This window comes from Suricata suricatta, chromosome 12 (genome assembly GCF_006229205.1).
Source record: "Suricata suricatta isolate VVHF042 chromosome 12, meerkat_22Aug2017_6uvM2_HiC, whole genome shotgun sequence".
NCBI classification, from domain to species: Eukaryota; Metazoa; Chordata; class Mammalia; order Carnivora; family Herpestidae; genus Suricata; species Suricata suricatta.
The window spans coordinates 7,276,157-7,289,074 of NC_043711.1; the positions used below are offsets into that span (position 1 = coordinate 7,276,157).

At 60.6% G+C, this 12,918-nt stretch overlaps 2 protein-coding genes across 3 annotated transcripts; one reads left to right on the forward strand and one right to left on the reverse strand.

Annotated features, from left to right (window-relative positions):
* Positions 1–6: 6 nt before the first annotated feature.
* ICAM5 (intercellular adhesion molecule 5) lies at positions 7–7,017 on the forward strand. Of its 2 annotated transcripts, XM_029916375.1 has the most exons (11): positions 7–220; positions 1,163–1,432; positions 1,625–1,945; positions 2,412–2,699; positions 3,100–3,354; positions 3,489–3,737; positions 4,199–4,441; positions 4,530–4,808; positions 4,892–5,131; positions 5,544–5,810; positions 6,561–7,017. In XM_029916375.1, the coding sequence occupies exons 1-11, from the start codon at positions 139–141 to the stop codon at positions 6,836–6,838; spliced, it is 2,772 nt and encodes a 923-aa protein (XP_029772235.1). In that variant the 5' UTR covers positions 7–138; the 3' UTR covers positions 6,839–7,017. The 2 variants fall into 2 exon arrangements, with proteins under 2 accessions (XP_029772235.1, XP_029772236.1); XM_029916376.1 differs by lacking the exon at positions 4,199–4,441.
* A 2,735-nt stretch (positions 7,018–9,752) lies between these two features.
* ZGLP1 (zinc finger GATA like protein 1) lies at positions 9,753–12,424 on the reverse strand. Its single transcript, XM_029916579.1, has 6 exons — positions 12,288–12,424; positions 11,682–12,056; positions 10,773–10,858; positions 10,325–10,418; positions 10,054–10,179; positions 9,753–9,909 (listed from the first exon to the last, which is right to left on the reverse strand). The coding sequence occupies exons 1-6, from the start codon at positions 12,422–12,424 to the stop codon at positions 9,780–9,782; spliced, it is 948 nt and encodes a 315-aa protein (XP_029772439.1). The 3' UTR covers positions 9,753–9,779.
* Between the last annotated feature and the right edge of the window lie 494 nt (positions 12,425–12,918).

Below are 12,918 nucleotides of genomic sequence, written 5' to 3' on the forward strand. Positions count from 1 at the left end.
CTTGGAAACCAAGTTACCAACGTTAAACCAATCCCCGAACGCAACTCTGCCTCCTCCACAACCCACCCGCCGCGCTGTCCTCCAGCCCAGCTCAGCGCTCGCGCTCTCCTCGCCTCCTGCGCTTCCCCGGCGGCGGCGATGCCAGGGCCCTCGCCAGGGCTGTGCCGGGCGTTGCTCGGCCTCTGGGCTGCCCTGGGCCTGGGGTTCCTCGGCCTCTCAGGTAAGAGCCGGGTCCTGGCTCCGGGTGGACAGGGTGGGGGCGGAGTTCCCGGACCAGATAAGCGGCCACAAGCCTTTCCCGGCTCCGCCCTCCTCTCGCTCCACTCCCACGCTTCTGCCCCACCTCGAGCCCTGGCCTTTCCCCCGCTCCATCCCTCTTCCCGCCAACATACACTGGAGACCCAGCTTCCAGACTCCTCGTTCGCCCAGATCTCTACCCTACCTTCTTCTTCGAGATCCTGGGTGCTCTTCCGAATCCAACCTCATGCCCTGGATACCCCGTGTCTCCCTTGTCCCCTTCTGGGGTACCTCCCCACGCTCTGTTATGCACCCTGGTCCACGGACTGACATCTTCCTCACTCGTGGTCCGGAAAGACCCGATCTCCCCAACTGCCGTGACTCAGAGGAGCTATTCCCGCTCCCTCCGGAGCCCTGGCAACCAAGTCCCTCAGCTGTTACCGCGGTTCCTTCCAAGAGACCAGCCTTCTGTGTTCTTTCCCGGGTTTGAGGTTCTCACTTATGCTCGACTCAGTCTCACCTCCCCTTTGCCCTCGCCTCAACCTGTCTCCCCCTCTCCGGCAAGAATCCTGAGAACCGGTTCGTTTTTCCTCCTCCACACGAGGTCCCCTCCTCCCATCGTCGCTGTGTGCGTCAAAGACCCCATCTTTCATCCCCTCCCCCTCCCCCCGTGCTTTCCCATCACTCCATGGGCACCTTGGAGACGGCGGGGGGGGGCGGGGGGGTCTCCGCTGCCATGTCCCAGAGACGCCCTCGAGGTTTGAACCCTGGGAGTGCGCCTCCGAACCTGAGGCCGGGACCGCATGCCGGACTCCTGAGTTCTTTCTTGCCGCCTGCTAATTCCCTGAGGATCCCTGATTGGAATAGGGGCACTAAGATCCCAGGAAAGTGGCTCCCCAGGCTGAGCCCACGTTTCCCTGGGCAGCGGTCGCGCAGGAGCCCTTTTGGGCGGACCTGCAGCCCCGCGTGGCGCTCGTGGAGCGCGGGGGATCTTTGTGGCTGAATTGCAGCACTAACTGCCCACGACCTGAGCGCGGTGGCCTGGAGACCTCGCTGCGCCGGAATGGGACCCAGAGGGGCTTGCGTTGGCTGGCGCGGCAGCTGGTGGACATCCGTGAGCCGGAGACCCAGCCTGTCTGCTTCTTCCGCTGCGCGCGGCGCACACTGCAGGCGCGTGGGCTCATTCGCACTTTCCGTGAGTTCTCAGCGGCCACGCTTACTCTACTACTTTAAACTCCCTTCCAAGCCCCGCCCCCTGGGTCACAGAGTCCTCCCTTTCGGGCTCCACCCTCTGGATCCTCACGCACTCCCTCTCTGGGCCCCTCGGTTCCACGCCACGTCCCTCTAAGCCTCCGCGTTTCCAAAAACTGTGGTTACCCCTTTGCAGAGCGGCCGGATCGTGTAGAGCTGGTGCCGCTGCCTGCCTGGCAGCCGGTGGGCGAGAACTTTACCCTGAGCTGTAGGGTCCCGGGCGCAGGGCCTCGTGGGAGCCTCACGTTGACCCTGTTGCGGGGCGCCCAAGAGCTCATCCGTCGCAGCTTCGCTGGGGAGCCACCCCGAGCGCGGGGCGCTATTCTTACCGCTACGGTCCTGGCGCGAAGGGAGGACCACGGGGCCAATTTCTCCTGCCGCGCGGAGCTGGACCTGCGGCCGCACGGCCTGGGGCTCTTTGCAAATAGCTCCGCCCCCAGACAGCTCCGAACCTTCGGTGAGTGAGTGTCGCAAGAAGGGGACGAAAAGGGGTCGGGCGACTGTTAAGAAGTTGGGAGGCAGGGAAATCTGAATTATAATCCTTACTCCAACATGCAACAGCTGTACGTCGTTTTCCTCTATGTGCCTTGAGGATAATACGATTAAGATGGTGCAGGGGCGCTTGAGTGGCTCAGTCGGTTGAGTGCCAGACTTTGGCTCAGGTCGTGATCTAATGGTTCGTGGGTTCCAGCCCCGCGTCGGAACAGTCAGCACAGAGCCTGGAGCCTGCCTCCAATTCTGTCTCCAGCTCTCTCTGACCCTCCCCGCCCCTCCCCTGCTCACACTCGGTGTGTGTCTCTCAAAAATAAACAGTAAAAAGATTTTTTAAATCTGTAAAAAATAAAAAAAAAGATGGGCATGGAACGCGCTTAGGACACACTGAGTGTTCGCTACATAAATTCAAGCTGTTCTTTGACTCCCAGCCCTGTCTCCGGATCCCCCGCGCCTCGCTGCCCCCCGACTCTTGGAAGTGGGCTCAGAAAGACCCGTGAGCTGCGCCTTGGACGAGCTATTTCCGGTCTCGGAGGCCGGGGTCTACCTGGCTCTGGGGGATCAGAGGCTAAGTCCCAATATCACCTTTGAGGGGGACGCGCTCATGGCCACTGCCACAGCCACAGCAAGTGCGGAACAGGAGGGCGCCAGCCAGCTGGTCTGCAACGTGACCCTGGGGGGCGAGAGCCGCGAGACCCGGGAGAACGTGACTGTTTACAGTAAGACGGAGTGAAGCGGACCCCGTGCGGCTCAGGGGGAGGAGCCAGATGAACGGGAAGGCGGGGCAAACAGTGGGCGGGGCCTTAGTGTCGGAATAGGCGTGGTCCGAAAGTCCTTAAGGCGTGGGAAAGGTGGAGGACAGAGACTGAGGAGCTGGAGAGGCGGAATCTGAGACGCCGGAAGGGGAAAGCCGAAAACCCAGCGAGGACCCCTGAAAGACGAAGCGCGACAACCTCAAGGGGGCGGGGCGATAGGGGGCGGGGCCTGAGCATCCCGAGGGGCGAAGCGCGGTACCCATAGTTTGGCGGCAGAGCCCAGAGGGTTCGGGTAGATAAGGGTCAGCCTCGACCCGCGGGAGGGGCGTGGGCAGTGAACTCACGGCCAGTGCCCTGATCCCAGGCTTCCCGGCGCCGGTCCTGACCCTGAGCGAGCCCACCATCCCCGAGGGGAAGGTGGTGACAGTAACTTGCACACCTGGGGCCAGAGTCCTGGTCACACTGGACGGAATTCCAGCCGTGATCCCAGGGCAGCCCGCCCAGCTTCAGCTAAATGCCACCGAGGACGACGACAGGCGCAGCTTCTTCTGTGATGCCACTCTCAAGGTGGACGGGGAGACCCTAAGCAAGAATGAGAGCGCCGAACTCCGCGTCCTATGTGAGTTGGCCTTTAGCCTCTCGCCTCCTCGTGATTTCCAAGGACCTGTCCAGTCCCTGGCCCTATTGTGGAAGTGCGGCAGTTTCCTCAAGGTCCATGTCTAGCTCTTCTATATCCTGCACCCCTGCCTGCAGATGCACCTCGGCTGGACGATTCGGATTGTCCCAGGAGCTGGACGTGGCCGGAGGGCCCAGAACAGACGCTGCGCTGTGACGCCCGAGGAAACCCGGCGCCCTCCGTGCACTGCGCACGGTCTGACGGCGGGGCAGTCCTGGCACTGGGCCTGCTGGGTCCAGTCACTCGCGCCCTAGCTGGCACTTACCGCTGCACTGCGGCCAACAACCAGGGCGAGGCAGTCAAGGATGTGACGCTGACGGTGGAGTGTGAGTGAGGGTGCACATGCGCATCTCTGTCTGTTTCTTGGGGTCTAGGGGGAACTAGCCTCCAAGGAAGAGTGGGAACAGGATCTGAAGTGCCTTTGGGCAGGTTTTGGAAAAGGGAAGGCGCTGGTGAGTGGGATTAGGGAAAGATCTTGGGGAAAGGGGGGGAAGTTGATGTGTCCATAAGGGTCTGGGGCGTGGCATCTGGACAGAATCTTGGAAAGGGGGGTTCTCCAAGTCTTCTAACAAATTTTAGGTGAAAGACTTGGGGACGGTCCTGTGGGCATTTTGTAGGAGTCAGAAAAAGGGCCCCAAACAGCTCACAGCTCAACCAGCTCGAAACCTCTTTGGTTCAGTATCACTGTGCCTGCCCAACCCTTTGTGGCCGCCCTTGGACGGAAAGAAGGTCTAAAGACACTAGGCCAGTCTCCAAACCTCAAGCCAAACAATAGATCTTCCTCTAGACGCCCCAGCGCTGGACAGCGTGGGCTGCCCAGAACACATTACATGGCTGGAAGGAACAGAGGTCTCACTGAGCTGTGTGGCCCATGGGGTCCCGCCGCCGAGGGTGAGCTGTGTGCACTCTGGGAAGGCCAGGGTCCTGGAGGGCCTGCTGCGTGTGGTTCGGGAATACGCAGGAACCTACCGCTGTGAAGCCACCAATGCTCGAGGCTCTGCAGCCAAAAATGTGGCTGTCACTGTGGAATGTGAGTGGGGACAACACGGGGCAGGATGGGGTATGTGAAGATAACCCTGGCCTGACTTCCAGTCTCTGTGTGACCTTCTGCTCCCCAGATGGCCCCAGTTTTGAGGAGCTCAGCTGCCCCAGCAACTGGACATGGGTGGAAGGATCTGGGCAGCTGTTTTCTTGTGAGGTGGATGGCAAGCCAGAGCCACGCGTGGAGTGCATCGGCTCAGGGGGCACCAGTGATGGGTTGCTGTTGCCACTGGCACCTCCAGACCCTAGTCCCAGTGTCCCCAGCATCTCTAATGAACTGGCACCTGGTATCTACATCTGCAACGCTACCAACAGGCATGGCTCCATGGTCAAGACAGTCGCCGTGAGCACGGAGTGTGAGCGGGGCCCAGGCTGGCGGGAAGTAAGGGTGCCCCGGGGTCCAGACCCCTCCCTGATGCCTCCCATGGCTGCTTTGCAGCGCCTCCGCAAATGGATGAGTCCACCTGCCCAAGTCACCAGACGTGGCTGGAAGGGGCTGAGGCTGCGGCGCTGGCCTGCGCCGCCCGGGGTCGCCCCTCCCCACAAGTGAGCTGCTCCCGGGAGGGCGTGCCCAGGCCTCAGCGGCTGCGCGTGTCCCGAGAAGATGCGGGTACCTACCGCTGCTTGGCTACCAATACGCATGGCACGGACGCACGGACTGTCACCGTGGGCGTGGAATGTGAGTGGGAGCAGCATCAGATAGAGGGCACTCAGTCCCCAAAACAGTGACCTGAAGCAGTAGGATTGCCTAGGACAGTTCAAGGCACCTCCCTCATTCCCCTTCCTGGGAACGATTCTTGATTCTTTGATTCTTCGTCCAAACCTGAGGGTAATAAAAACTCTAGGGAACAGGAGCGCCAGGGGTGGGGGTGGGGCCCCCCTCAAGCTCTAAGGTCAGAAGGACACTGGTGCAGGTCCCCACCTCGCATTCAGTGAGGCAGGACACAGGAGTTTAGTGCTGATGACAGCCCGATTGTAGGGGGTGGTACGTCTGGTGGGAGACAGGAGCCTTGCCTGTCTCTGATTGTGGTTGGGTGGCAGTCAGTAAGTCAGTGGCTGGACCGGCCCCTCCAACCTCCTGTCCCCTGCAGACCGCCCGGTGGTAGCCGAGTTGGCAGCCTCGCCTCCCGGAGGCGTGCGGCCAGGTGGGAATTTCACGTTGACCTGTCGCGCAGAGGCCTGGCCCCCGGCCCAGATCAGCTGGCGCGCGCCCCCGGGGGCGCCCAACATCGGCCTGTCGAGTAACAACAGCACGCTGAGCGTGGCGGGCGCCATGGGCAGCCACGGCGGCGAGTACGAGTGCGCAGCCACCAACGCGCATGGGCGCCACGCGCGGCGCATCACAGTGCGCGTGGCTGGTAAGTGGCAGCTGGAGGGGCGGGGCGAGGGCATCTGCAGGGGGCGTGGCCTGCTCCTTGGTGCCCCTGACCCGGTCCTAGTGTCCCTCTCATTTCCCCGCAGATGAGACTGAAGTGAGCAAGGGCGGAAATCAGGGGCGCCCTGACGAGTGGGGTTTCGATGGCGGGTGGGGGTGGGAGGTGGAGGGAGAGGGAGCAGCCTGGAGCTCAATGGAGGGACCCCCCCAAGGGCTGTGATGGCTGTGGGAAGGGGGTTATTAACTTGGGGTCGGTTATGTGCGGTAAGGGCTTGATCTAATAATTCGCCCGGCACTGTCGCTCTGGAGAAGGGGGGTTGGAGAGGGACCTAGAGCAGAGGATGCAGGTGAGGGGCGCTGCCCACTCAGATCCCCTCCCCCCACTTCGTGTATATCCGGGTTTTTCCGGGGTGAAGGATTGTTTCGGTCTCCCCCACCCTCATCCTTTTGGGGATGAGAAGAGTCGGTTGCCTCGTGGGTATCTCTGGGGCTAGGGGCTTCTATCCTATGCCGAGATGACTCACCTCGGGGTCTGGGCACACGGGGCCTTCGGGGCTTTCTCCTATCCCCTACCCCGCGCTGTGAATTCCCTGGGGTTCCCTACCAGGCGTTGGGGGGGGGGCGAATGGGGCGGGGGTAAGGTCTGACCTCATGCCAGTGGGGAGAGAAAAGAGGAGGCTGGGTTTGGGAGCCTTGAGCCGGTCCACCCTCTCTGAGGATCTCCACCCCGCAGGTCCGTGGCTGTGGGTCGCCGTGGGCGGCGCGGCGGGGGGCGCGGCGCTGCTGGCCGCCGGCGCCGGCCTGGCCTTCTACGTGCAGTCCACCGCTTGCAAGAAGGGCGAGTATAACGTGCAGGAGGCCGAAAGCTCTGGTGAGGCCGTGTGTCTCAACGGCGCGGGCGGCGGCGCTGGAGGGAGCGCGGGCGCCGCTGAAGGTGGAACCGAGGCAGCGGGCACCGCGGAGGCGCAGGCGGGAGGCGAGGTCTTTGCCATCCAGCTGACGTCAGCGTGAGCCCGCTCCCCTCTCCCCGCGGGCCGGGGGACGCCCCCCAAAGCCACAGGGGGGGCTTACTTATTGTTCTATTTATTTATGTATTTATTTACGTATTTATTTATTCATTTATTTATTGAATTCCAGGGGCGTCACCCCCTTTTTCTACCCTGCTCCCCAATAAAGTTTTTATAAAGGACTCTGATCCGTCTGCTTCAGTCTGCGATGTGCAAGAGGCCCGAGGTTCCGAGGCCAACCCCGAGGGATATTCCTGCAGGAACTGATTTTGCTTGTTTGTTTTTGAGGGCCTACTACGTGTCAGGCGCAGTGCAAGCGGCCTTCATGAGGTGTGGCATGGAGGTTGCTCTGTCCCTGTCGTTTCCTGCTCTCAGCTGACCCTTGGGCCGGGGTGGGGACTGCACTCCTTCCTCCAGCTCCCTACCCCTTATCTCTTCCGTTCAGCTTGCTGCCCTCTAACCCAGCAAACTCTTGGGGGTGGGAGGGGGTGGGAGCTAGGTGATTCCCCAGGCCTGGTTCCGGGAAGAGCTGAGGCCGCCTTCCCAGGATGGGCGGAGGTCCCTCCCAGGGGTCTGGGCATTGGTCTCTTGTCCTGAGGCCTTGCCAGTTTGAGTAAATGCTGACAGGGGCTGCAGTTATGAGCGTCAGCCCCCAAGATGTCCCTTCTGTTAAAAGGTGCATCCCTGCCTCCACCCTCAATGCCTCCTCCATCCCGTGTCCGTCCACAGTGTCTCAGTTTACCCCGACCATGCCTTTTGACTGCCCATCCTGATTCGGAGCAGGTATCAGCTGCACCCCCACGGCCCGGCACCATCTCCCTCACCTCCCCGCAGCATAAGGAGAGAACAGCTGAGCCTCCCCCCATCCTTGCCGGCTCTGCCTCCCTCTAGAGCAGGAACAGAGCCTGAGAGAAGGAAGCGGTCCTGGACAGCTCCCCCTTCACCAGCTCCCCCAGGCAAATATTTCCTGAGCAAAGGTAAGAGCAGGAAATGGGGGTTTGCGCTGGGGGTGGGGGGAGTGCCTAGAGGCCTAGCCAGGGTACAGAAGGCAAAAAGGCACACACACGCAGGGTGCAGCCCTTACTGTCACACACAGCTTTAACCGCCTCTCTCCGCTCCCACCGGCCTGGGGTCCCACAAGGTCAGCCTGCCTGCCACAGGGCCTTTGCTTTTGCCATCCACTCTGCCTGGACTGTCTTCATCTCCAAGTCCTGCAGCTCTCTATGCAGATGTCGGAGAGGCCTTGTGAGTGAGGACGGCCACTAAGGTAGCGCCCCCCAACTCCTATCTCCTTACATACTTTATTTTCTCTGCAGCACCAATCATTACTTGCCACTTATTAGATATTTAATTGGATATTTGTTTACTATCACGTTAGAATTTTGGCTTCACTAGAGCAGGGATCTCTGTTCTGTTCCCCATGGAGCGTCCCCATTGGGGCCTGGTCCGTAAATGCCGAATAAGTGGGTAAAACCAGCCATGAGTTCACACACGGTCTGAGACCTCTGTGCGTTCAAGTGTGTGTCCCCACAGAGCTTCATGCTGGGCACTGGGCTGGCCTGTCATGGTCAGGGACACAGAGGTGGCCTTCGACCTCTGAAATCATGGTCAAGGTCAGGGAGTGAGTGAAATAACCCCAGAGTAGAGACTTGGACATTCTGGTAGGTTTTTTTGTTTGTTTTTGTTTTGTTTTAATTCTGGTAGGTTCTAAAAGGGAGACCAGTGGGGAGCTGAACTGGAGCCTGACATAGCACAGGAATGGGGTGTCTGTTTTAGACTGGGTGGTCAAGGAAGGCTTCTCTGAATTCGTGGGGTGGGGCTGAGCCCCTCCCCCCAAGTCATGAGAAGGGGAGCCCGGCTGGGAAGGGGTTCGGAGCTGAGTACCCAAGGAGTCAGGGGTCCCTTCTCGGCAGCCCCACCCTGGCTGCATCCCACCCTTCCTCCCGGTGAGCACTAGTGTCCTGTGTGTCCTGGTGATGGTGACAGGCCTGCGGTCTGGCCAGGGCCCTCCTTTCCCATGTGGCTTTTGGCTTCAGGCTGGGGACACACTTTGGTGGGGGGAAGGGATTTGAAAGAGGAGCAGGGGGACACAGCAGGGGCTGGTATGCCTAGAGACGCAGGAAGGTGACATTCCGGGAAAGGATAAAGGGCCCGTGGTGCCTACATGTGGCCGTGTGCCACTGTGTGTCATCTATGTGTATTTCCTGTGTGTCGACATGTGTGTCCCGCGTATATAGACATGTGTGTCTGTCAGATGTGTGACCATCAGTGCACGTGTGTCCAGCGTGTGGCCTACGTGTCTCACGTGAGTGTCAGCACGTGTGGGATTGTCCATGTGTCATGTGTGTGTGTCAGCCCCCACACACTATCTTGTCGTTTTTATTTTTGAGAGAGAAAGAGAGAGAGTGGGGGAGGGGCGGAGAGAGGGGGAGACAGAGAATCTGAAACAGGCTCCTATGGCACTAAAGCCGATGTGGGGCTGGAACCCACGAACTGTGAGATCGTGACCTGAACTGAGCCGAAGTCAGACGCTCAACCGACTGAGCCACCCAGGCGGTGCCCCTGTCTCTCTCTTTCTAAGATCTTATTTTTGTAAGTAATCTCTACACCCAGCGTGGGGGCTTGAACCCACAACCTTGAGGTCAAGAATCGCACACGCCATCGGCTGAGCCAGACAGGCACCCCATGCGTGTGTCCGGCTACTTGTGTTGTCTGTCTCTGCATGTGGGGGCTATCGCCGGGTATGGGGCTTTGCGGGGAGCGTGGCTAATTCCCCGCGGGGCGGTCTGGTACCTGTAGAGATGGCTGTGCGTGTCCCTCAGACCCTAATGAGAAAACACCTGCCCCCACATGCCCGGGGTGGGGGGCCTGCAGGAGAAGGCCCGAGCCACAGTGCTCTTTCTCAGAGATTTGTTCTTTATTGCTATTGCTGTTAACAATGAGTGTCACTGCTGAGGACATTTTCTGAGGAGAGGCCCGGCCAACCCTGATCGGACCAGGGGCCAAGAGGGGGGACAGGGGCCCCCCGAGACAGGGGCTCTGGAGCCTGAGGCCTGGGTCTTCCACCTGGGATCCCTGAATGGGAGGCAGCAGAGAGGAGGCAGGCTGGACCCCCGAAGACTCCAGCTTTTCCCCCATTCCTCCCAGGAGGGCTTCGACCCATCTCCTCCCTGGAGAAACTGAGTCCGGATGGGCCCAGCTAGGTGCGGAAGGGCTTACCCTTCCTGAGCTGGGCCTTGGTGGGGGCCCAGGGACACCCCGCATCTGCCACATAGCTTCTTGGGCTGGACATTCTTCCTGGGGACCAGCCAGCAGCTGGAGCAGCGGGTGCCGTATTTCTTGTACCTGGGGGTGGGGTGGGGATGCAAGACACCGACATCAGGATGCAGCAGGGGCCCAGAAACTACCACGAGGGAACCATTCTCCCGACGGTGTTTCCCCCCAGTCCCGCACGCTGGCTCAGCATCCGCACTTCCCCGATTCTGAGGACCTGATACCACACGCATTGCAGAGGGGGGTCCCATCTTCAGCATCTCGCCAGAGTGGGGTCCTCTGGGTCCTACAGGAAGCACAGCACCGGGGCCCTGAGGGGGCAGAGGCCAGGGTAAGGGGCACAGGGGCCAAGAGTCTGAGCTCAGGAGGCCTGTGCAGCTGGGGTCTGTTGCTGGAGTCTCTAGGAGGTGCCCCCCCCCGGCTTTGCGCCAACCCCGGGTATTACCAGATCTAAGGAACAGGGAAAGCCAGGAAGGGAGACAGATGGCAAAGCTAAACAGAGGAGGAAACTGGGGGTGGGGGTGACTCAGCTTGAGTGGAGGGAGGTGCACCATGACTCCTTCTGGATGGTTCTAAATGGGGTAGCAGGACGGGAAGAGAGACAGAGAGGATGGGAAATTGCCTCCCCCTGCAAATATTTATAGCCATCATGTCTCCAGACTCACCCAGGGCCTCGCTGCCTCCTGAGCTGGCCTCGGGGCCCCCGGCAGGGCCTGTGGAGGGACCCTGGGGGCGGCTACTGCAGGCCAGGCTGGAGAGTAGATAGGAGTTAGCACAGGGGGAGCTGTGCCTCGTCCGGGGGCAGTGCCCCTCAATGACAATTCACTGTCAGGGTCTCAGGCATTCCCCAAGGAGGCATCTGAGGCCTCAAAGGCCTGGTCTTGCCCCTCATTAGTAATAATCATGATGATGATTATCATAGGAAGAGGTAGGAAGCCTGGGGCCAGCCTGCCAGTTTGAGATCCTAATTCTCCCCAGGCCTCACTGTGTGACTCTGGACAAGTGATCTCATTCTCTGCACCTCAGTTTCCAAATCTGTAAAATGGGATTCACAAGCTTCAATGAGCCCATACACATCAAGTGCTGCCTGTTACCTCTTATTGGTGTCCCCAACAAATGGTAGTCATTAACATTACTGAACAACATAACAGTAGCGGCTGCCCTCAGGATGGTCAGGCCCACCTCCTAAAGAGGACCTGCGCTCAGGTTGCCGCCTCATGGTTCACGAGTTCGAGCCCCAAGTCGGGCTCTATGCTGACAGCTCAGAGCCTGGAGCCTGCTTTGGATTCTGTGTCTCCCTCTCTTTATCCCTTCCCCGCTTTTGCTCTGTCTCTCTCTCTTTCAAAAATGAATAAACATCAAGAAAAAAAAGATGACTTATGCTCACAGACCAGGACGCAGCCGGATCAGAGCAGCAGGGCTGGGACCGGCACCAGCTTGAGGTCTCGCTCAGAGATGAGCCATTTGTAAAGTAGGACTGGTGTGGGCGCCTGCCAGCAGCTGCCCGAGGTCCCTGCCCCCACCATTCTGACTAGGACTTGCACAAAGGGCGCCCTCCTCTGGCCAGCCCCTACCTGTAGCTGGCTATGATCTGTAGGCTGGAATCCGGCTTTATTTGAAACTTCAGGGTCACCCCCTCAAACCCGGGATCCACTTTGTCAGCGCCCTGGTGGGGCTTTGACTGCTTCCGGGGCCTCCTCCGGGGTAGGGCTGAGGGGGCTGGGGGAGTCTCAGGGGGCTCCCAGCTGCAGCACTGCTGGTTGGTTGGGGTCAGCATGTTCTCAGCCTCCCTTGCCAGAGGTGAGGGTCCCAGAGACTCCAAGGTCTTCGGCTCCCCGCAGGCCCCCAGGGCTTGGGTGTCCTGGGCAAGGCGCTGGACCAGCCCCTCTCCAGTTTCTTGGAGAAAATGCAGGGCCGAGACGGAGTCCTGGTGAGCAGGCCAGAAGGACCTGGGGACAAGGGACAGTGTGGGCAGCACCTGTGTGGTCCTCAGAGCTATGGGCTCAGGGGATTGCATGGCCTCCGACCCCCATATGACCCCGACGATCTCTGGGGACCAGAACTTCTTCTTTTTAAGTACCAGTAACTAACACCGTGACCGCTAGATAACCCCAGGAACCACAGGTCCCGACCCTTGACCACTGGCTCAGGTTTGGGGAAGGGGCCGTTCCTTAACGCACCTGCCATCGAGTCTGGGGCATCCTGGAGTCCTTGGTGTCTGCTGAAGAGGGGGCGCCTGGGACGGCTTAGGGTCCAGACACGGCGGCGCCAGGAGCTCTTGGAGCTTAGAGAAGCCCGGGACCTGCCGGGCCTCCATTGCGCCCCAGCCCAGCCCCACTTCCCTGATCGCGCCCGGCCCCGCCCACTCCGGGCCCACTCGATGAGGCCCACCTGAGTGGAGCAGGACGCGCCTGGTGGGGGCGCTTCTGCAGAGGGTGCGGTGGCCCCACCGGGGTGGGGCTAGTGGGGTCGGGCACCCCTAGCAGGCGGTGATCAGCACCCAGAATGCGAGCGCCTACGGCCAGCCCGGGTGCCACTCCGGCAACGCGGCTCGGGTGGACCTCACACCCCCGCAAGGCCAGCCCCGACCCCTCCAAATCCCTCCGCGGCTGCGGCGGGGCGGGGCCTTGCCACGCCGCTCCACGTGTGCTCCTGCTCCCTCGCCCTCTCCCCCAGTGAGGCTCCAGGCCTCTACCTCGGTAGTCCCCCACCCTACGTACCCGTACCCGTATCCCTGTTAGGAGAGGGGAGGGTTGGGGGTCCAGGTATAGAAGCTGCAGCCACAGACCCCAGGCCTGCCCTCCCCCGCCC